Source organism: Microtus oregoni, unplaced genomic scaffold (assembly GCF_018167655.1).
Source record: "Microtus oregoni isolate MIOR12 unplaced genomic scaffold, Mior012 000021F_ref0000039, whole genome shotgun sequence".
NCBI lineage: Eukaryota > Metazoa > Chordata > Mammalia > Rodentia > Cricetidae > Microtus > Microtus oregoni.
The window spans coordinates 31,566,702-31,591,717 of record NW_024543080.1 but is presented as its reverse complement, the minus strand read 5'-3'; the positions used below and the strand labels follow the sequence as shown (position 1 = coordinate 31,591,717).

The 25,016-nt window shown below is 35.3% G+C and overlaps 1 protein-coding gene across 3 annotated transcripts in view; it reads right to left on the bottom strand.

Annotated features, from left to right (window-relative positions):
* Nucleotides 1-1,031: 1,031 nt before the first annotated feature.
* Nucleotides 1,032-25,016, bottom strand: part of Arap2 (ArfGAP with RhoGAP domain, ankyrin repeat and PH domain 2) — a 174,029-nt gene continuing 150,044 nt past the window's right edge. For all 3 annotated transcript variants that reach the window (XM_041671300.1, XM_041671298.1, XM_041671299.1), the window contains 6 exons: nucleotides 23,747-23,874; nucleotides 16,278-16,360; nucleotides 15,296-15,331; nucleotides 13,462-13,525; nucleotides 7,685-7,819; nucleotides 1,032-3,261 (listed from right to left, as the gene is read on the bottom strand). In XM_041671300.1, coding sequence (XP_041527234.1) covers nucleotides 2,887-3,261; nucleotides 7,685-7,819; nucleotides 13,462-13,525; nucleotides 15,296-15,331; nucleotides 16,278-16,360; nucleotides 23,747-23,874 — 821 coding nt within the window. In that variant the 3' untranslated portion in view covers nucleotides 1,032-2,886. The remainder of the gene's footprint in view (nucleotides 3,262-7,684; nucleotides 7,820-13,461; nucleotides 13,526-15,295; nucleotides 15,332-16,277; nucleotides 16,361-23,746; nucleotides 23,875-25,016) is intronic.

Sequence of the window (25,016 nt, the reverse complement as noted above, 5' to 3'; positions counted from 1 at the left end):
GAAAAAAAAAAGCTGCTTGAAGCATTTTGAAAGCCAGCAATATCTATTTGGATAAAATAAGAACTATAGCAACACATTAATAACTACTATAGATTGGTTCTCATTCTATTAATATTATTTCTCTAATATACTTGACTTATAATGCATGTCAATGCATGAATAAATTTTACATGTACACAATATAGTCACAAAATGACTATGTGTGAAGCAGTTATTACTGTGACTTAAATATATTTTAACCAATAATTTTATTTAAAGTTTTAACTTTCAGAATGTATGAGTTATTAAAATTTTACATTCTACATATGCAGTCATGGTAGAGAAGGCAAAGACAATGTAGTTGTGAACACTTTAAAAGTTTACTAAACCAAAATAACTGTATGCTTTAAAAAGACACACTTTGGTAATCTGTAGGATTCTTTAGTGTGTGGTTTCCAATTAGCAATGAATATAGATGCATGTGATGGCAAAATGTTCCCATTTTAAGCCCAAGTCTCACTTCTATTGAGTAATGTCTTGGAAGAAATTCTGATAAGCTGGTAAGAGTGTGAGTCATCCTCACACATGATAATCAGATGTTAAAGAGCAACTCCCATTTTCAATAGCATCCCCTTCTGCAATATGCTGTCTCTGAGCACTTTAGAATTAAAGTTCACAAACTTAATGAGCCAGGCCAATCAGCAGCCCATCTATACGCAAGTCAGAGCTATGCCTTCCCTGACGCTGCTTTCAGGTCTCAGGGCCATTTTGATGAACCTCCGTGTAATGTTGTTACAGATCATGGCTGACAACTGAGTTTATGGGAAAAAAAATGAAAGTGAGTACTATTGAGTTCTTTGAGGAAATACATTAATGTATCCAGCCTTTAAAATAAAAGGGCATTTATTTTGATGTGTTTTTAAGGTGACAAAGGACTATTAGATGCACCATATTCAATTTTTTAAAACAGAAAAAAATGATAAAGTAGTTGATTCATTTCACCAAAATAACTTTAGATTTCTGAGAGGAATGAAAAAATAGAAGAGTCATAATCTAGTGGACTTGTAAAGCTATTTTAATTTTTACTCAAAATCTGTGAGATGTAGCCGTTAGCCCTTATGTTACATTTTTAAAATTAAGACAATTATTCATGAAAAGAAGAAAAACAGAAGTGATCGGAGCTCAACGTTCAGGGGAAATTCCAGTAGGGTAGTTCCAAGAGTATAACACTTCCCCAACAAGGCCAATGATATTTATTTCCATGTCTCTTTATTTCATAAAAATATAAATATCATTACATATCAGAAATAAGTTTACTAAAATTAATTTTTCCTTTCCAAACAACATGGTATCTTTTTTGAAGAAAGAGTCCTCAGTAGTGACACCAACTCATAAAACTGCCCTGCAGTTTTACTTATTATTTCAGTTAACATTTTATTTAGATTTAAAGAATACTTATCACTTACTCCTGGTATCTGCTATCTGCTATAACAAATGTAAGTGGTTAACATAGCTGAGTGAAGACAGACTTAGTGCTTCATATCCTCATTTACCGGCGAGAGAGGGGCTGAAATAAGGGCTTTAGTACATACACATCTTAAATAAAAAAGACCCAGCTATAGAAGAGGACTAACAAGTGTTGAGAATGAAGATCTGCTATGTAAATTCCAGTTTAACAAAAAGCACTGTCTTTGACATGAACTATTATTCATGAGCTAGTGTAGTCTGACTCATGAAAATTGTCAAAGCTGTATGTCATAATTATGTGACAACAAAAATACAGGGCTATGTCATTTCCACCGGTAGAGAGGAAAGACTGAGCGGAATGGGAAGTGCCTGCCTGCGAATGTCGTACAGGCAGCCATTGGCATACATTGACACTTCCAGTTGATACTGACATACATCGCAGGAGGAAGCATTACAATGTTACATTAGTAAACATTATAATGTTACATTTCAAAATGAAACAACATCAACAACAGCCAAAACATAGAATAAAGGAAAAATAGCAAAAGACCCCATGGTAATGAATTTTGTTCGTACCAAAAATACAGTTGGGAGCCCTAAGGAATCCCCAGCACGAAGCAACAGTGTACATGACATCCATGCTGGGTCCATGTACACACTCTTCAGTGCAAAGATCCTCTGAGTGGACACTGACAGATAGCTCTGGTGTACTGAATATGTCTTGGGGCTTACTTATCTACTCACACCATAACTGACAGTGGCCCGTTCTACCACTGCCATGAGCTGGCTGGATAATATTGTTGAAAACACTTAAGACACTGAGATGTTTTCATAATAAGCAGTTTCTCCTTAAAATGCTTTGTTTCTAGATGAATTAGAATTAATGTTAGGTCACCTCCTTGGTTAGTAGTATATTTTTTTCACGTCTTGTCTTTCTTTCCAATGTAGGTTGAACAGACACTGAAATATCTCTCCCCTTTTGAACTCATTTCCCTTTTTTCCCTAAGATGGACCCTATGTAAACCTAAAAACACATGGCAACTTAATATAAAAGCCTTCTCAAAGTGCAAAATATGATACAATTTCATAGGCTTCATGTAGACACAGCATTTTATACAATACAGTACAGATTTCTGCTCATAAATTACCCTCACTTACACATCTACTTTCAAAGATCTGGCCACTTATAGTGACCCCAAAAATTATTACAGTTAATACAATTGAACTTTATGAGTCTCCAGACCAAAATAAAGTTGATCTTATACCCAACCTCATATATACATATTTTAAAATTTTCTTTAAATGCTTGGGTATACATAAACAAATATCTTAAATACAGACAAATATGTCTAGATAGAAGACTCAATAATTACAGTTTGATTTCTGGTTTGCACACATTGTACACAATATTAAAAAAATATAACTTGTTTGATGATTTATTTATTTCTGTAATGTCTGTTCATCCTGCAACTCTTTAGGAAGGGTTCTTGACCTCTGGAGAACCACACTAAGTTCCTCAATGACCTTTGATGGCAGCTTATGATCGTGGTCTAAAGTTGTCTTGCTGTTCCTGTCCTCAGTCTTCTTCGGAGTCTTCGGACCTTTATAGCCCTTTGGTAGACTGTGTGGGATCTCTGCCTCTGTGTCCTCCAAGCAGTTGAAACTGCGATGTTTTCTGGCACGATTTCTAAGTTTATCATCTTTGTGCTCCAAGCAGTGGGCTATGATGGAGGCTCTGTCTTTTAAGCTGGGGTCCACGAAGTCTCGATCATGCTTTTCACACAGTCGCAGCCTTTCAAGTTCTGCTCTTGCACTCTAAAATTAGTGGAAAATTAAATATGACACAGTAAAGCAATACTTGAGACCACTGATATTTACAAAATACACTAAGCAAACAGTTGATGCTTCCCATTCTATAGTTCATTGTATTCTATAATGCATACTCGAATTTGATTTTGCTTTAAGCAGCTTGCATGACTGGATTTTGTTTTACTTTTTAACAATTTTAAAATGTTTTATTAAATAAAACAGTTTTAAAAATTAAATATATTTTATTCATATTCTTCTCCTTTACAAGTCCATGAGATCTTCTCCTACTCCCTGCCTACCCACTTTTAGGTTCTTCCTCAAAAAACAAACCCAAAACACAATATTATTAAAACATAGAAAACAAAATGTATCACGCCAAACTAAAACAAAACAAACCCTATAACACAAATAAACACACACATATAAAACCTGTGTAGTCTATTATTAGTTAGTCAACTACTCATGAACATGAGATCTGTCCCAGAGTGGCTAATGATACACCCAGTGTCACTCCACTGGAGACAAGTGTTCTTGCTTTCTCCCAGCAGATATAAAACCAAGTTCCGTTGTTGACGTTTACGTGTCTGGATTTATGTCCATGTCTCTGGACTGTAGCCCTTGATTTCAGAATCACAATATAAGTCATCATAATAGAGATATTAAGAAACAATGTAGCACAGAAATCAGTTAAATTTGTTTTCCAGGCTCACATTTCTCCCAATATGTTTAAGCAGTGGAAGTTTTCCCCATATAACATTTGCTCTGATTTCTCTATAAACTTTCAAAGTCACTGGAATGTGGTGTATGCATGTGTTAATATTCACTTTTGCATCAGAGTGTTAGAGCATACATTTACTCTATGTACAGAAAGGGCTGGCAGGTCCAAGAGGAGACTGTAAATCACCTTCAATGAATAAAGGCTAGATTCTGAAAGTTAGAAATCATGATCTCTATTGGCTGAGAAATATCTAACTGAGGGAAATCACTTCAGGTTCTCAGAGTATTAGAACTCAGTAAGTATAAGATGCAGCTATCTATCTATCTATCTATCTATCTATCTATCATCTATCTATCTATCATCTATCTATATGCTATCATCTCTCTCTATGTATTTTTCTATTATCTACCCATCTATCTCTCCATCTATTGTCTATCATCAATCTATCATCTATTATCTATCTCTATTGTCTATTATCTATCTATCCATCCGTCATCCATTTCACAGTGATCCTTCTTACTATCTTTCAACTATCAAACAGCAAAGTCCATCAAACCAAAACAAACTAGTAAATGGACAATACCTTTGGCTGTCTTAGATGTATAATTTAGGGGCAAAGTATTAAAAAAATATGACAGCATTCATGATTAAGGCAGGAACATGTGGTAGAAGCAACATGTTAAAAGTCAAAGAATGGGAAAGTAAGAAAAGGAGATCACATGAGCTTTACATCTTACAGGATATATGTTATGTGCCCTTCATGTGCCATGCTATAAGGAAAGAAAGACATGAGGAAAAGGGTGGCATTGCATTGGTGTTAAATGATGAGGTCATTATTTCAAAAGAGAGATGAAGGAGGCAAAGGTAAGCAGGAGTATGTTATGGAAGGGCCAGTCTGTGTCGTCTTGGTTTAACAGAAATGCAGCTCTTCCCCCAGCTTCAGACAGCAGTTCCCGTTGCCAAAGCCAGAGCAATGGATGGAGAATGGCTTCTCAGAGCGAATCCTTTACACGTTTTGTCTGGTGCTCATATATTTCCTTATAAAGCCAGATAATGGATGTCACCAATATGATCCAATGACGCCAAAAATAAATGATGTGACCAACACATACAAATATGAGTGTGGGAAACTTCTAAATGACTTCACTTGGTGAGCTTCTGCATTAACAAATAATATCCATGTTATGAAATGGATAGTCACACCATGAAGTTTAAGGCCTGAAATAATGTTTGACCTTCTATGATAGAGCTTCCATGGTTTGCATAGCAACACTTAGGTGAGTGGCACGGGAGGTTTGGCTGGCCTGCCTGTTCACTCTCAACACATCAAATGGCCATGGAGTGAAGACACAGAGACAGACTGGGATTCTAATTTACCATTTGCTTTGTTGTTGTTTTAAGTGAGTCATTTTTCTTCATTATTTTTATTTTACAAGTGTTATTTAAGGATCTCTTTTGAGACAAAATTTTGACAGGGTGCCCAGATTATCCTGTAACTGTAGGCTCAAGTCTCCTCTCTACACCCCTCTGAGAGGCTGGAAATACAGGTCCACACTATCATGCCCACTTTGATTATAGTATCAGAGATGAATGAATTATCCCACTGTACTTCCCATGCTCATGACTTTGTCTCAATGTGTATCAGCTGCAAGGCAGACATCACTTTAATAAATCCTCTCGTGCAGCAGAACTTAGTTACCACTAATAACCCTGCAAAGTAGTGGTTACTGGTTCCATACAGGGAAGGAACTGAGGATGCAAAGTTTAGAAAAAGTTCACAATTTATAAGAAGCCAGTGTGCCACAGGTAGTATCAAGCTTATAAAATCGTAAATATTACATTCGCCTCTTCCTAAGAAGTTTCCACGGCCAACGATGTTCATTCTAGATTACTTCAGTTGTCTTACTACTTACTAATTTATCAATCTAATGTTAGAAGTCTCCAAGAAGACTTCCCTGACTGGATGAGGCATTCAATACAACTTCCTTCCAAGAGCACTTAAAAAAAAAAATCAAATCAAGTCGGCATTTTCTAGAAAGCCAAGAACTACTCTGAAAAGCAATATTTCCTGCCCATGAGTCATGACATGACTGCATTATTTCTCAAAACACATTCTACATGGTAACTTTAAACTGCTTTCCTTTTTAAAGCAAAAGTAAGAAATCTTTGGGCATTTTATTATTATATCTTCTTATATAACTGTATTACTCCAATATAATTCTATAGTAAAGTTCTTAATGATTTGTATGAAAAACTTTATTTTTGATTAATGTTGCTTTTATACTATTTAAAGTAAGTTTTAGTGTTTTTAAAGTATTAGGATATTTAAAAAATCTCTTAGCCAAATTTATTGAATGACAAAAAGGTACAAAACTGGTTTCATTTTTTTAATTACTCATATATTTTCTAGCAATTAATATTTCATAGAATTATTATGAGAAACTCTGATACTTCTTCCTAGTTTTAGTTTATCTGTCTTTTGTTGTTTGGTTGTTTGTTTTTATCCTAGGCATGTTAAAAATTATACTTAAGGTTTTGAGATTAGGAAATATGTTGTAGATTTATTTATCTATAGCTGATACTGCTTAATGTATTTTTAATCTTAAAATTTTATCTTTTGTTTCTCTATTGGTCACAAGGCTGTGTCAGGAGACACTGGCCACTGAAAAACAAATGCCCACTGTATAATGGCTTCACTGGATCAAGTTGTGATTCCCTGGCCCAAGTGCTAATGACATGTAATCTAGATTCTTGATTGGCTAAGTAGCCCCCAGCTCTGCAAAGTAGACTACTATCAAAAGCTCTAGTTATAGAATCAACAGGGGTGCAGTCATAGATTCATAGAGATTTAATTTTTCATTTTATAACATTAGTTAGGCAAGATCACATACGCCAGCTTTCAAGTATATTCTGGCACAAGAAACATGTGTATAATATATGCTCACTACAGTATTTATAAAGATTAACTCTAACAGCTTAGCCCAAATTAAAGTTCAAAGAATGTACAATTTATATGACCTTTTACGTTGGTTGGATTATTTTTACTTGTTTATTTCTTAATTTTTGTCTTTGAAAAATTCAGTTAAGGTACTATGCCAAGGGTCATTCCCAAAGTGAGTTTTGAGAGTAGGCAGCCATGCTCTTGTCCAAGAGACCCAGCTTTCTGTCAAGATAGAGTAGTTATATTCTCCTACATCACAAGATGGCAAAAGGAAAACACAGTCACTTCTTTGAAAAATCTCAAATCATTCGTATTAATTCAAAATAATATTCAGAATTTATCTTGTGGCTCCTTTAAAACATCCCAAGTTTCCAAGCCTAGACAGTGATGCTAAACTAGGGTATCTGTAACATGATTTAGGCATATTTCTGCTTCATATTTACTCAAAGGATATATAAGTAATCTTGGGAAATTGATTTGAGACCAGATTTGCAGTCACAGTTTTATATAAATAGGTAAAATTGCTTGGCTACTTGAGAGACCAGGAGTGGTGTCAGGTATATGTAATGTGAATGGTATTAAAGCAAGTGGCAGAAGGTTACCAACACAGTTCTCTTTACGCAATATGGACCTTGGACATCGTTGAGCTATGCAAAGTGATTACTGCTAGGCTTCTGAAGCCAATGAGGTAGTTAATTTACTCAGCCATGTTAAGTTGTAGGCAAATAAACAGTGGAGGTTAAAAAGAGAACAACAAAATCATAACCAACCTCAATATTCTTCTGGGCCTGGGACGCATGCCTCTCATGTTGGATGGGAATCAGAGGTAAACCTCCAATCTTGGGATTTTTGGTTATTGAACGCTTTCGTTCTTTTCCAGCTGGTGGCCATATATCATTCTCATGCTGTGGAAATAAGAGTTTAGTGCCATTGGTGTGTGATTTCATTATGTGCTACACCACATAAGTCACTTGGCTCCCCACACATCCACACCAAATAATCTACTTTCTGTGAGAATGCCATTTGTAATTACTTCCACATTGACTCTGGCAGGCACTTGGCTCCAGGATGTGAAATTCTTAAGTGAACCGAGCTTTGAGGTCTCAGTTCAATTTCTAACTCTCAAACACATGCCCTCTGTACTACTTATCAAAGCAAATGGTAGAAAAGATTGGAGAAAAATGGCAAGTCTTTTTGTAAAGCAAAAATAATGTACTTGTCTATTTTTCTAAGCCCTGTAATAGAGGTAACTAAACATTTCCTGCTTATATCAAAGGTGAATTTAATATGAAAATAATTTGTTCTTATATATCTCAAATTGATCTAAGGCATGGATATCTGGAAAAAAATTAGCCCTATTTTGTGACCTTTTGAAAAATGTTGCTTTTCCATCTAATTGAATTTCAATGAAATGTTACCCTTTTACACACACACACATTTATAGTGAAAATCACTCTCTAAGAGAAAGAGTGGTGCATTTGTCCTTAAATTATTGACTGAATTCGAGTCCACCACACCATCATAGTCATGCAAAAACAAAACAAAACAATTTTTTTTAATGGGGGATAAGAGCCCACAGGTAAAAATGTAAGCTCTGAGTGCTTAATCCTCAAAATAAACACACAAAAACGTATTTAAAGAATATTTCTATTTCCTAGGGTAGATTAACATTTTAGAAGCAAGGAAAGGCAAATTGATTTTCAGATAGCAATCTATTAAAGAAACAAACAATGAATACCAAAGTAAAATGAGTTTACAGATAGTTGATGAAATAAAAATAAACTCTAATTATATATAACTAAAACCTCACTATTTTCTTCAAATTTTAAGATACATCAACAAATTTTTATGTGTAGTTAGGATTTTAACATAGTGTTTTATTGCGAATAGTCCATTTCCAGATGTATTGACATTCTAATTTATAATGAGGGGCATATTATGCCTTTACCAATATACATACATTCATTTATTCCTCAAACATTCTACAGTAAAGGTCCAATTACTGTCAGACTTGATACATACTCTTAAAATCATGGAGGCATTTATCTCAATTCATAAAATGTTTCAAACTTCATTACATTATTTTTTTATGTCATGGCTCCAAATACGGTTAAAATACCTTTGATATTTTATAATTGGGATATTCTAAACAAGTAAAATTGAGAGAGAACAGGTTGAACAAGTACTCAGTAACATTTTAAATTATGCTTACAATTTCTTGAGATAAAAGGTAATATATATGTACACACACACACACACACACACACACACACACACACGAGGGTTTCCAGGTCTAGCGAATGTTTTCATTTAACATTTGTAAGCTATTGGTAAGTGACTTCAAAAGTCACATAACAGAGATTATCAAGTTGGGTATTGTACTATTGACAGCACAGTCAATGATCACACTGCCAATCTCCAATTCTGCTCCTCACTTTCCAACTTAGTCCTTTCTATCTTTTCTGCGTACTTCATTTCATCCACTGTAGATATTCTTTTGACTTTTGACCCTTGATACTATTTACCATCATTATTCTTCTATGTCTTCCTTTTCCCTGTCCTTCATACCCTAGCTTGGATTGCATGGTGAATTTGTAAATTTGCTTCCTTATAATTTTCCTCAAGATCTGTGCTTCTTTTACTTTTATTTACACTTGTTTCTTTAAAGCCCTGAACTTCATTATAATTTGCCTGTAATCGATGGATTAGAAAATACAAAGGGCTTTTCTATAGACCATCTTCACTTTAGAGTTAACTTTAAACTCACAGTTAGTAAACACTGCCATAGGACAACTAGTTTCCTCATTGTTTGAATATTATTTTTCACTACCTCACCCTAAAATTTCTAATAGCTTTTCCTGCCTCACAGAGCTAAACCCACTGATATAACTCAAAAAAATTATCACTAATCACTTAAACATATAATTTTATATTGTAAGATATACTAATTATCCTACATACATAGCCATGTAACTGAGTTTTCCTTTCCTTTTTCGATCAGCAGTTGCTCTGATTGCAAATAACCTTTCTCCATTATGACTTATATTGCCCAGTGGGCCAGGATATAATTGCTCTGTAGTCAATGACTTGGGAAAAATAAAAAAGCTACCACTTCGAGCAATGATGAACAGCAGGGTTCCTCATGTCTGACCATGGCCTGTATGACTTTTCTAGTGACTGAGTTATCTAGTAGGCAAATGTGAAAAAATATATACTACTCCATCTTACAGTCAAACCCGTTTAAGCCACGAAATCTACATTGGCCTCAGACCCCTAACTGCACACAACAGTCACAAACTCATTATCTCTATCCATACTTTCTTTTGTCATTCCTTCTTATATCTTCTATATTTTTCAAGACCTCAAAATATGGAACACCCTAGGGTTTACTAGACAGTCCTCTCTTTCTTAATGTTTTTTGAACATCCCACGAACTTCTTCTACAGCTCTCAATATAATCTAAATGCCAACTTGTCCCATATATACATTCCAACCTCAGACTATTGCCTAAATTTTTAAAGTCTGATTTGGAACTCAGCATGTCCATGTGTGTATCTCAAATATCTTAAATTTCATTTCATCTATGAGAACTCTTGACTTCCTTCTACCACTCTGGTAACAATCTTTACAATCATCAATTGTCTAGGTCCTTAAAATTTATTTAAATAAATTGTAAAAAAGTAAAAAGGAAGAAACACATACTGAAAAACAGGTTATCAGCAACAGGGACACCTATTCTTGTGTTTGTTTACACCATCGAGTTTGTATAAAGTGTTAAAATTTCTTACTTAAAAATATGAACCTATTATAATATCATTATTCAAAATGCAGCAAAATTTCCATAATTATTGATATTGAAAATCATGAAGTATTCAGATGTCAACATACACCAAATTTACAATTTATTAATATTGTACTTAAGACAGCTATTCTGACTCTCTAGGAGCCTCTCCAGTGAATGTAATAGAAGATAGACAGACCTCCCTATGAACATACAAGCAAGAAGAAGCCAACTTCATGGACTGGTACCCCATACATAGTACTTATCTGTTATATAAAACATGACACCTCAGATTATGGAAAATTTGCTTTTCCATATACATTTCAGAAAGAAACTCAAGTGAAAATGAAAAAAAAAAAACAACAACAAAGCCTTACTTCAATGGAAGAAATAAATCTTGTTACAAACTCAAAAATTAGGGTCCTCTTTAATTTCTACTATTTCTTCAAACTAAATAGACCATAAATTAAAAAAATAACTTTATCTCTAAAATAGTCCTCAATCTTTATGTTTTGCACAGTGTCTCCACTCAAGAACATGTGCCACACAGCTATTCTCCCTGTTTCCTCCTGTGCTGTGATGTGAGATCCCCCCTGTATGCTACGAATATGTCTTATTACCATTGGTTAATAAAGAATCTGCTTTGGCCTATGGCAGGGGAGAATATAGGCTTGTGTGGAAAAAAAACCCAACTAAACAGAATGCAGGGAGAAAAAAGGCAGAGTCAGGGAGACACCATGTAGCTGCCGAAAGAGAAAGATGCCAGAACCTTACTGGTAAACCACAGCCTTGTGGTGATAAATAGATTAATAGAAATGGGTTAATTTAAATTGTAAGAGCTAGCTAAGCATAAACCTAAACCATTAGCCAAACAACATTGTAATTAATACAGTTTCTGTGTGATTATTCAGTTCTCATGTTACAGTGCTGTCTTAATAATTGTTTTTCAATTTAAAAACACTACAATTATATCCTTCCTTATTTCAAGTTCTAAGGAGGCTCTCACACCTTCCTTGTCTCATATCTTTCCTTAGTAAAATGTTTAGGATAGTTGTGAAATGAACTCACTGTGGTGTCACCTCAAGTCTTGGAGCTCTTGTTCCCATCAATAGAGCAACAGCCTCCAACTGTTATACAGAACTCAGCTCACCTATTACCCTTTCAGAAATGCACTCCCTGAGAACTCCTCTGAACCTGTGTTCTCCTGTACCTAAGTGACACCACCTCCTTTCCCAATTCATATTAGCTTCATTGTATCACACATTTCACTTCAGACCTGATCCAATTATATGTCTATTTTAGTCATTGTTTTCATGTTTTGGAAACTCTTAGTATGCATTTTGGCAAGCACTATATACATAGGCAAATGTATAAGAGAGCCAAATAAGGAAGAATAATTCTTAAGGAGTTTACAATATAGCAGAAAAGGCACAAATAAAACAACTAATTATACATATGCTTTTAATGGGAGCTACAAATGGAGAAGTACTTTTCATTTCTTGACTTTCAATATGAAAGTCTATTGACTCCAATTCTGAAAACATAAACATCAGTTTAATTGTAAACAAATACTGTTATAGCTTTTGAGTGTATGCTTTCAACTTAGACTTCAACTAAAATACTTCACATTTAGAGTTTCGGTTTTTGTTTTTGTTTTTTTTTTGTTTTTTTGTTTTTTTTTTTTTTGTTTTTTTTCGAGACAGGGTTTCTCTGTGGTTTTGGAGCCTGTCCTGGAACTAGCTCTTGTAGACCAGGCTGGTGTCGAACTCACAGAGATCCGCCTGCCTCTGCCTCCCAAGTGCTGGGATTAAAGGCGTGCGCCACCACCGCCCGGCTAGAGTTTCGGTTTTTAAGTACAGTACAGATATCTCGTTTTTCAAGATGAAGAAATGACTCAAATGTTAACAATTCACTTTTTTTCTCCCTACAAATATATTACAGAGCAGTAGTTTGGTGATAAAGCGAAAGAGGTTAAAAGTGGCATCTATATTCATCAGTGGAGAAATTAGGAAACTACAGCACAGGGAAATGCTTTTCAGAACAAAACAGAACTAGATTTGGGAGTGAGCAAACTTTTTCATTGTAAGAAATATGAATGCATCTGAACAGCAATAGTGACAACTTATTCATTAGCCATGAATCCTAATGGTCTGTGAGAAGCAGTGCTGCTAATTCACCTAGAAATGGTTGAAAAACAAACCCTTTCCATTAATAGGCCTATTTAACCCTTTGTCAAGAGAATGTTCCTTCAAGTGGAAGATGGAGTGTGAAGCTGGGTCGATGGGTTTCAGTGAACTCTGAGAGGTGTACACTATTTCAATGAACATTTTCAAGAGATTCCAGGTTCTACTATGAATCGTAAGGGATACAATACTTGATTCTGATGAAGTATTTACCATAGAACAGGTATCAAAGAAATGTACTTTTCTGGATTTGCCTCTGTAATGACAGAGGAGGAAGGATAAGGGGTGAAGGCCAAGTGCATACTTCTCTATGAAGATCTGCATGTCTTTGCAGAGCAGCGAGAACTCAGCCAAGGCAACTATCTGAAACAGCACATTCTCCCTAAGCCTAGACAGTCAAAATAGTCTTCTCTTTCAAAGAGCAATAGAAAAATTTGGATTTTGATATATGTAAAAATATATTCAAGTGAAATGTATCAATTGTATACACTATAAACAAAAAATTCAATAAAAATTACAAGCACACTAGCATTTCCTTTAAATACAGCTTACAGTAGATTAGATGTCATAACAGATACTATACCTGGGCAATAAAGATACTGGCCATCCACTCCATCTGGGCTTGTAAACTGTCACAACACAGGTGCCTACAAAATAAGGTTTATGCAATAAATACTTGTGAAAGACAGCTGCTCTTCCACACTGTCGTTAGGAACAGTCAAAACTATTTCTGAACTCTTTCAAATTTGTGTCTTAATGAAATCAAACTCAGACTGTGTCAGTAGCAGTGGCTTCTGTCTTCTGGGAAGTACATCTCCAATTGGCAGAGGACAATCACCAGCAATATTTTGGAAAGGCAAAGTCAGTGTCATTCAGTGTTTTCAGGCACATGGCAGTGAGGCATCTATTCCCCCAGAGACTCCAATTGGAACATATGTGCACATTCATGGAGTGGAAACTTCCTTTTTTTAGAAAGGGCTTAGACATGGTCTCAGCAGATAAACATCACAACGTGTCTGTTGGCACTCACTCACTAATGTTTTACTAAAACCCTCCATAAAGCAGCTTTTGCTCCCAAGCTTTGCACCGTACATTAGGGAAGCTGGCCATGCAAACAAATAAACAGCATGGTAAGAGAAACCAAGAGGCCTGCTATAGCAAAACCCAGAAATAGCAGGTGCAGGTTCGGGGAGTCTAGAGAGGCTAAGAAAAGGTCACTTTCTAGAGAGGAAGATTTTTGTACCTGATGTTACAATGAAATAATGGACATTTCAATGAAGTTATACTCTTCACATTCTTGGACTTATCAATAATAAGGAAAAACAAGTCATTTGGAAAAAATGATATTCTAAAGCTTGTTTCCTTTTTCATTAGTCTTGTTAAGTGTTTGGGTGAAAGTGTCACCCCAGCCTCTGGCACCCATCCTTGGAGCTGGAATGGAACAGGAAGCTCCATTTTAAGCCCCCCCCCCCCCGGGGGGGGGGGAGTTGCCTTGATTCGGACTCCACCTCTTGGAAAGCTGCCAAGCAGTGATCCCTCACCAGGGAGGGTCAAAAAAAGCCCGCCAAGTGGTAGACCACTCCCACAGGCTATTTAGGCCGCCACTCAGAAAAGGAATATGTGGACTCTGGATTTTGCATGGTCTCTCCCTCTCTCTCATTCCGTCGCCATGCTTTCCGGGTCACCCCGGGAGCGGAACATTAAACGTGGGCATCTTTTATTCAGTCTAATTTGGTCTGATTAGAACTATTTGCTTCTGTGGAGAGGCTCGTCTTAAAAAATGTACCTAACATTAAGACACTGTCTTATTTCATCACCAGGCAAATGTGAAATCATCTTCTATGGTCGCTAGAGAGAAGTCAGTGGTATCTGTGTAAGGGTGTAGTAGAAAACTAAGGCAGAGTCACAGTGTAAGAGTAAAAAGTTAGTTACTCCCCATAAAACACACAGATAAGAAACCCTGGCCCTAGGACTTGGTAAAGAAGGGATTTGGAAGTGTCCAACCTAATATAACCTGGGGACGAGCTAGACATAGGAGGTCATTGAGCAGTAGGCTTTAGATGTGATCTGGGAAACAGGCAGGAGAAGAAAGACAACATGAAAAAACACAAAAGGAAACTGTTTTAAAAACAGACTATGGATTTTTTTAAAGTTTCAATTTAGGATTTTACCCTTTAAAAATGATCTTTAATTTTGCCTATTTATCTCCTAAAAGCTAGATTCTAATACTATCTATGAAAAAAATGAGATACAGTTTCTTGAAAGAGACTGTGGGAAGGATGTGAGATTATAATTAACTCAACTTAATACAAGTTTATTTCCTTTTGCTTCTCTGTAGTTCTGCCTATGCCAGAGTGTCATTCTTTACTCAAATTTGTCAGTATTATATAAAATGAAAAAGCTGCCAGGAAACTTACCAGTGGTGTTTTTCCGAATATGCGGTCAATCCCCAACTGCATCAGAGGAACACAAACAATATGTTAAATACAACCCTGCCTTTGTCATCTCTTGATGTGAGGCAGCTACAGGAGGCCTCTTAACAGAACTCAGCCGAGTAACAGACCCTGAGCCTCTGAAACTTAGTCATTAATGTTGATATTTGGTGCATTAATAAATTTGTGCTATCCTAAAGATTCTTTCTCAGGCATTTTTCTATAGCAACAAATATATGATGGATATACTAAGGAAAATAGCTGAAATCATATGTGTGTGTGTGTGTGTGTGTATGCACGTGTAATACATATATATGTCTTCAGCTTAAAAATTAAACATGGAGGTGGAAATAAGAAAATATTTAAGTAATGGAATCTGAGAACTACAGATCATTTAAAGAGTTTTGTGGAGTAATAAAATAATATTACTTATTTAATCAAAGTGACTATGATAAAAAAGTATGGCATAAATTGAATGTTGTGTTCTTTAAATATTAAAAAGACATGATATTTAAGAAGGTTCATATTCTTAGAGCTAAGAGAAAATTGTAAAGCCAGGATCAAAATATTCTAAAAGTAAACCATCAGAAAGTTGGAGGGCAGTGTGTGATTTCTTTTTTAGTGTGTTTGGACCATTCCTCCCTATACTGAAGTCAGTATGCTGTCCTGTCAAGGAACGGGAGACCAAGGAATCCTGTTCTGATAGTGGCTGATAGCACCTGAGGATTTCCAGACTCATCCAGGGCAGAGGGCAGTCTATAAGGAGCTTAATCTTTCCCACAGTGGGAATAACAGCCCTGTCATATACTCACAAAGTCCACTTAAGGATCTAAGTACAGATGAAGGACTTCAGGATTCACAGGTGGTAAAACTAATGCCACTCATCCCTAAGCCTTTCAGCCGACTTAATTTCTGTTATGTTTGGTTTGTTTTGTTTCCTTTTTGCCCCTTTCCTTTCAGCCTTTACCTGGTTGGGGGCTTCATTTTCTTTTTCACACCAAGATAAAACTTCATCAAGCTGAGAGAAAACATCTTGTCGTGCTTGCTGCTCTGTAAGAGAAGAAAGTATAACGTGTAATTAAGTCGATCTTAAATATTCTTAACATTTCTGTAGAATATTAATAAATGCATTTAGAATTCTTTATTTTGTCCCACATTAAAAATCATATTTCAGTTTCAGAAAATTAAGACTAATCTGATTGTAATATGATCAAATAAATAAATTTAAGTAGCAAATGTTCAACAACATAATTGACACAAATATTGGTCGAGATGTCAGCTTGCTTTGGGTTAGGTTTTATCATTGAATGATAAAAGAGTTTTATAAATGATGGATTTTATAATTAGGGAAAACAGATTATGTGCATGCAGGGCCACATATTAAATGATTCTAAGTAGTTACATTGATGAAAATTACCAAAAATGACTTGTTAAAGTACATTCTAAGAGGAATTTGAGCTTTCTCTGGATCATTTACATGTTCTTCATACCCCACTGAACACAAGTATCTGCCTCAGTAAGCGTTCAAAGGATATTAAATGTTGCTTGCAGGAGAGGAATGATAACAAGGGAGAAAGCTGGTGTAGCATTGAAGGAAATAGCATCTTCTAAACCCAAGAGGACTCACAGAGATTGTGACAGCACCAACAAGAACTGCGTAGTTATAAACCAAATCAAAGCCTAGCCTTCAGAAAAGGAAATGGACACAACCCCCAACCAAAAATCTATTTGTTACTGGTACCAGCTAGGAAAGGAAATATAATTTTTCCAATGGAGTATCTTTTCTCTTTTTTTTTTTTAGTAATTTTTTCATTCCCTCTCCTAATTTTAAGTGTATTTTTCTGTTTAGAGCTTTTTTTACTGTGTTGTTTTTCCTGCTTTATTTACTTATTTTTTTGAGAGAAGAATTAACATGAAATTGGGTTAGTAAAGTGAGGAGGGGAAATATAATCAAAATAATATATAAAGCTTTTAAATAAAGGTATTTTCAAAATAACAAAGAACTCCGCAGCTGCTTGCATATATTTTTCACACATCATTTGTCTACAGGGTTAATGGTTGCATCGTGTTCTACTTTAAATTGTATTTAAAAAAATCACATATATTCTATTCTTTATCTGTAGATACCAACAACTGATTTTATTTAAAAAAAAACAGAAATAATTTATCATGAACAATTCTTTATATCCTAAAAAATCATGTTAAACTGATAGGAACATAGAATTCATAAATAAGAACAAAGATTTTGAGGTCCTAGTATAGATCTAGTATTTTGCATTTTTCAATATTGTGATTTTGCACTATTTCTCTTTGTAAGTTGAAAAATAAAATTACCATCTGGATTGAGTACTGACAAAAGTGAGTGTGCAACCAAAGTGTTATTGTAGAAAGTTATTGCAATAGTAAACAACAAAAAGGCCTATCAAGTTTTGTCTAATGATTGGTATAAAATGAGCTAACAGTAAGTAGCTACTTCTGTAAACATAGAACATACAGCCTCATGCAAATTCCAATGGATCTATTTGCTAGGATGCCAGGGAAACGCGTCAAAGATCAAATATAGCTCAGCATGTGCTCTGTATTAAAGTGTCACTGTGATGTCATTTCTTTATCACCAATCAAACTTGCAAAGTAAAAAGTAGGAGCTATGTTCATTAAGTTAAAAGCTGACTTCAGGAGAATTCAGACAAAACACTTACAGGGAAAGTAACAAAGAAGGAAGCGAGGACTCATACCCGCTGCCAGCTGGCCTCTGGCAGTGGCTGAGCCCTGAAATTTATATAGGGAACTTATACCGACACAATATTAGCACTATTTCTTATTACCACTGAAGATATATGCACACATATTTCATTAATTAATTGGTCATGATGGGCCTGGAATAGTAACAGAGGCATAGATTATAAAAAAAGCTGTTTGAACTAACCTAAGATAAAACCTTCTTCTTCAACAATGTATACCCATGTCTTGCTTATTTCTCTTTATTAGAACTTAAAATATTTATGTGGAAATAATGTCTTGTTCAATTGCAATTACTGTTTGCCTTAATTTTGCTTTTTATGAGGTCAAACAAACTGATTATTCTTTCACTAAGACTCTCATGTGACCTCAAACTCCAAACTCACTATGTAGCCGAGTATAACCTTATCCATATTCTTCCATTTCTCAAGTGCTATGATTACAGAAATGTACCACAATACTGAGATTAGACATTTTTAGCTTTTGTTAATTCAAGATATTCTGGTACAGCTGGCAGAAACTCATTTTCATGGTTTTGTAAAATTTGATGGTTGCTATTTTTAAATATTTAACTTTTTTATCAAACTGAAATTTTCTTGATTTCAGTATAAGTAAAAATTTAAATTAAGTATTTTTGACAACTAGTTCATTATAATTTATTTAACAAATGTCCATAGTTAATACATGCAATTTTTCATAATTTTAAAAAATTTAAAAATTGTTTATTCATTTTACATACCAACCACAGTTCCTTCACTCTTACCACTCCCCCTCACCCCTAATCCACCCCCTCATCCACTCCTCAGAAAGGGTAGGCCTCTCATGGTGAGTTAACAAAGCCTTATAGTTGAGGCAGGACCAAGCCACTCCCACCTGCATCAAGGCTGAGCAAGGCATCCCACCATATGGAATGGGTTAAGAAAAGCCAGCTCATGCACCAGGGACAGATCTGAGTCCTCCTGCTAGGAGCAGCAGAAAAGACCAAGGCACACAGCTCTCATGCACATGCAGAGGACCTAGTTTGGGCCCATGCCGGCTCCCCAGCTGTCAGTCTAGAGTCCCTGAGCTCCCAGGAGTTCAAGTCGGCTGCACAGGATGACCCCAGCTAAGACTCTAAGCAATAGTGGAGAAGGTGCCTGAACTGGCCTTCTCCTGTAATCAGATTGGTGGCTACCCAAAACGTCATCCTAGAGCCTTCATCCAGTAACTGATGGGAGCAGATACAGAGATCCACAGCCAACCAAGCATTGCTCCAAGCTCTTGGAGTTCAGTCAAAGGGAGGGTGAAAATTATATAAAGACAAAGAAATTTTATGACATATTTTTAAAAATGACATAAATTTAATTAATGAATATATATATATATATATATATATATATATATATATTTCTTATACTGGACTTTTTAGTGCAATTCCTCTATGTTCACTTTTATATTAAGTTGTATTCTTTGAGGTTTTTCTGATTCAATGCATATCTTAATGGTCAGAAAGAAACTTCATGACTATTTCATTTTTTATCGTCAAAATTATTTGCTAGCTTTCTTATCTATTTTCCTTTTGAGGTAAACTACCATTTTTACACAGTTATAAAAATATAACTGTGATCATTTGAGAATTACAATATAGTTAGAAATCAATATCACTAAGGTTAAATCAATTTTTATCAGTGAGGCTCTATAGTTTCCTTCTTAGCTTCTATTTCTTCTTAAGGGCATTTAAAAATACTTGACATATTTTCTTGTCTAAAGCCAACTGAGGATTGATTTTTTTATATTGATCTTACGACTTGCTAACTTGTTGAATTGCAAGGAACAAACATTTTAAAAAATTAAATGCCTTTTGTGTGATCATGAGATACCACAGTGAAGAAGCCTTCTATAGACAGTGCCCAAGAAACTCACAGCTGGCCTCTAGGCTTGCCTGCATTAAGCTGATTCCAGGTTACCTTTGTAAAGGTTAAATCATACTACAACTGAGGCTAATATCCTCCCCAGAAGTTTAGTTGGCTAATCCCTGCTACACAATGGTATGCTTAGCTATACAGTAGAGTGAAGGGCAACAATTCCAATGGCATGAGAATGAGGGCATTTGCATGTCTTAGAATGCCTATACCCAATATTGCTGGTATTTACTTATCCGGGACACAGGCAAGTCCAAGACTGCCTGCATTTCAAAGACTTTCTGGTTGTAGATAAAGAGTATAAAGTATTGAAATTCCCCCATACCACTCCTGGCATCCAAGACTGCCTGCATTTCAAAGACTTTCTGGTTGTAGATAAAGAGTATAAAGTATTGAAATTCCCCCATACCACTCCTGGCATGCAAGCTTATCACGTTATACCACCCTAAAGTCTCGTGCGTTTTGATGTTTAAACTCAACATGCATAGCAAGGAACTGCAAATGTCCCAATGGAAAGTTTTACAAAAGTAAAACTCAGTTGGCATGATACCTCTCTCTCTCTCTGGTATGTCTAATTCCTGGGGAATGACTCCAAAAAGCCAATAAACTAAACTTTTATAGCATCTACAATGTGTTGCTTGAGTTACTATATTTCACTGTGAAGTCATTAACTAAGCAAATAAATAAGTGAACTTCAAAAATATTCCTGTGGCAAAAAAGAGTCTGCTTATCAGTTCATGCAACTGTTAAGGACATCCCCCCCCCCCTTACTCATTTGCTTTTTTACCTTTCCTTACTCATTTTTTTCACACTATTAACAGTGTAATGGCAATGTTCTTTGAAACCTCTCACCTTTCATGTAAATCAGTTCTGAACATATTTTAATTAACATTTTCTGTGCATGGAAAAACCTGTGAAAACAAATCTATCTTCCCATGTGTATTACCCTAATTTGTTGTTAATGAACATTCATAAATTATTTCCAATTAACAGTTGCTTTAAGTATACTTCTCAGTTTATAATTCCTGCTTCCTTCTCAGGAAATGCTTTTTTGAATGTATACAGGGCACATATATTACTGGAAACTGTCCCAGAGTCAAATCTTTACTCAATAAATAGAAAGATTTTACTATTGCAAACTTAATGGTCAATCATTTGAAAAGTTAGCACTGGCAATGGCATAATAACCAATATCGACAGACCTGTGGCATGAAAAAAGTGAGTAAAGTAAAATCATGGGGCGAGAAAACAAAAATATTTTGAGTTTAAAGAAAGAATTTCTGATCTGCTGTCCTCAATTGCAAGGGAAGGCATGAGCTGGATAGATTTATTTTGGTGGGATAAATGGATTTTAAGGATTTATTAACCAAACTGTATTCTACAACTATGGTCCCTATGGTTTAAAGTCCTATTTATGAAATATTATAGATGATCCTGCATGTATGTTAGTCTACTATGGGAATGCTTGGCACCTTCACCAGTTGATGGTGTCTGGTCCCCTAGGACTGGAGATACAGATGTTTGTGAACAGCCATGATGGTGCTATGAAGAAAATCTGGGACTGGTGGAAAAGTAGTCATTGCTCTTAGTTGCTAAGCCATCTCTCAAACCACTGTATGATCAAATTTAAGTACACTTAGTACTATTTGGATGAAAAGGTTCAATCATATTTAAATAAATTTTCAGCCAAAACACTGAGCTAACATAATATTAATGTATTGTTCTCAAGTAATCCTTTCATAAAGCTTTTGAAAACTGAAATCTGGGAATGGATTCTGTCTTCACCTCTCATTGGATATACAGTTTCTGGCTATTTATATAAAGTTTTTGCAACTCAGTTTCTTCATGTATCCAGGAGGGATAGTGATAGTCCCTATTGCAGGGAGCTTTTAGAAACATGCCATAAGTCAGTAAATCCACATATTCTACTGCCACACAGTAGCTACACTATCATTATTTTGGGATATTGAGACCACAGTGCTGTTCCTTCATGAAATTAATACTAAAATATTAGCTTCTGATGAGCTTTCTGTTGGTGTATAGTAGAAAGAGTCAGAACCTTGATTGGACATAAACATTCAATTTGATTATTAAAAGTACTTTGGTGAGATGCAATGAATACAAGCCTCTTCACCAACAGTAGAAGTATGGAAGATAAATGATCAAATAAATTAGAACAAGGTTGATGGCTCATTACAGAAAAGTAGACAAGGTTAAACCAGCCCATGTTTTAGATCACTAAAATAATCAACTGTAAAGTCCAGCTTTGATTTTCACAAATGCAAATCTGAGGTTCAAGAATCTTAAAATCCATTTGCATAACTCAAAGCACATAGGTGTCTTATTTCTAAAAGTTTAGCAAGTTTTTGCAGAGAGAACAGAATCACAACAGCAAACAACAACCATGTGATCCTCAGTCGGGCTCCCTTTCGAGTGTGTTAGGTCAAGCAAATCCTTTCAGAGTTCCTTCACCACAGAGTGAACAGAATGGTCTCTCATATGGTTCCATATTGACTGTCGTGCTTCTTTTGTTTATCCATGTTGTGACATCTACTAGAAAGTTAATAAGTAGTTTTCTATCTACGAATACATTATTCTCCTATTTATGGAAACATCTGTGAATGAAGCTGCCAACGAACATTCATTTACAAGTGTTTGGAGGTTATAAATGGCAGGTGGATGAATAACTTTATTTTGAAACTGTTAAAGAACTCTACATAAACAGTAGGATTTTACCTTTCCACTAACTGTTTATGCCCCTCCCCCAGTTACTCTATATTCCTCTCCAAACTGGAGATGTCAGTTATGACTCTCATCAAAAAAAATGGTAAAACTGCATTCTAATGATGACTAATGATGTTGAAATCTAGGTTTAGAGGCTCATGAGTCATTTCTATAGCTTCCTTCATGTAGTATCTGCTCAATTCTATTCTCAAATGCTTACTGGGATGTCTTTCTTGGGATACAGAATTACCCTTAACATCCTGCATGAATCATTTTTTCAGATATAGATACTATGAACATTATTTTTTTTTATTCTGCAACTTATCTAATCTTAGGGGTATCTTTATAAGTACACTGTTATGATAATATATTATTGAAATTTTTTCATATTTCAAAAAATACTCATACGTACTTTAGTTTAAAAATTGATGTGATTGCTCTATAGGACTCGAATTATAATCACCACATTTGTAAGAGAGGCAGAGATGTTAAGTTACTTATTCACATCACTAACTCTTAGCGAAGATGAGATTTTCTGACACCAAATTCAGTATTTTATAGCTACATCATTTACCTAACTCTGCTTTTAAAATATCTAGTTGTCCATGCTATTTCATATGTCCTAAATAAATTCAGAACTTACAGGGAATAATCTGTAGAAGCCAATAAATATGATACTTATTCAAGTGTATAGGGAAGATGTTAACATTCATTATAGAATTGGGGTTTTGTCTTTTCTACACCACTCTTCATTTAATCTCCATTAGCTCACCCAAAGCCTATTTCTGCCTTTAGAATATAACACTCTCCCTCTTAACTCTGTTGGATATGATGCGGATTTATATGATAGTCTATGTTAACATACTTAAAGCCTCTTCAGTGAGAAGTAATTTTCTTTCAACAACACAGAAAAGCGACAGGAAGACTAAAAATTACGTTAGATCTCAGACATTGAAGGAAGTCATCAGCGTATTTCAAATGTTGTTTTAAAGAGAGATGGCTGTGACCAGTGTCAGATAAAGACATAAATATCTACACAAAATAATAATCCACATGCTGCTTATCCAATTACCTTTGGATCCTTGTAAATAAAGAGATGTCCATCTCTTAAAACAACGTATCGGTCTTGAAACTTATTTCCAGACAGTATTTTAGATGGCTCTTCTTTGAGTTTTAAGGCACCTTCTTTGATACTTTTCTCTGTAAAACAAAACAGACTTCTGGAAATTGGGTCCATTTTCACTTATTAGAGATAACAGTATAAGGCATTTGTGTTTTCTCTCTTTAAGGACTTATTTTTATTTGACTGCACGCATGTGTCTGTTTGAATATATGCCATATTAATGTGGGTGCTGTTGGAAGCCAGAGGTGGTCATTAGGGCTCCTAGAGTGGGAGCTGCAGATGGCTGTCAGCTGCCCACTGTGGGTGCTGGGAACTGAAATTCAAAAGCAGTAAATGCTGTAACCACAAAACCACCTCTCCAGCATCATATATTTTTAAAATATTAAAGATTTTGTTTAAGAAAGGAAAATTCCATTCCTTTTTAAAATACATATTTATTGATAGTAGGGACATGGAGCACGCATGGAGGCCAGAGGAAAACATGAAGAACCAGTTCTCCCTTCTTTGTGTGTGAGATCTAGAGATAAAACTCAGACCCTCATGTTTGCTGGAAGGAGTCTTTAATTCCTAGGCCATTGTGGTAGCCTCAAGATCAGATTTCTAAACATTGGCTGCAAGTTTAAATTATTATATTTTGAATACACAATGTTAAATAAAATATACTAACATAGCAAAATTAAATCCACCTGTTCATATTTTTTCACTGTGGCTTCTTTAGAGGACTGTGATCCTTAGATTCTTTGATAGCAGAATGATACTTCATGCTACTCACATACTTCCAGGGAATAAAGTTTGTAATGACACATAGTGAACCTGGTAGCCACACCCCTCTCATTGGGTTCTATTTACCTAATCAGAAGTCGGATTTCACAGATAATGTGGCCAAGGATATAAATACTAGGCATGATGCTATGTAAATGTCTAAGGATAGAAAGTGTTGCACGAAGGAAGAATTGGGAAAAGTGACTTGGAAAGATGCATTATGTGTATTTTTACTTTCAACTGAAAGGAGTAGCTATTTCACAGAATTGCTCTAATGGAAGAAAATGCTCAGTGATAAACTTGGGTAAATCATCTAACTCACCTTTGTTATTATAACAGGTCTAAAGAGACAAAGCATTCTCCAAAGCACTAAGTATCCCAGAGAACGATCCAGACTGTACACTAACAGACACTACTTCGTTTAGTATCTGTTTTCCTCTAATCAAATCCTAACACC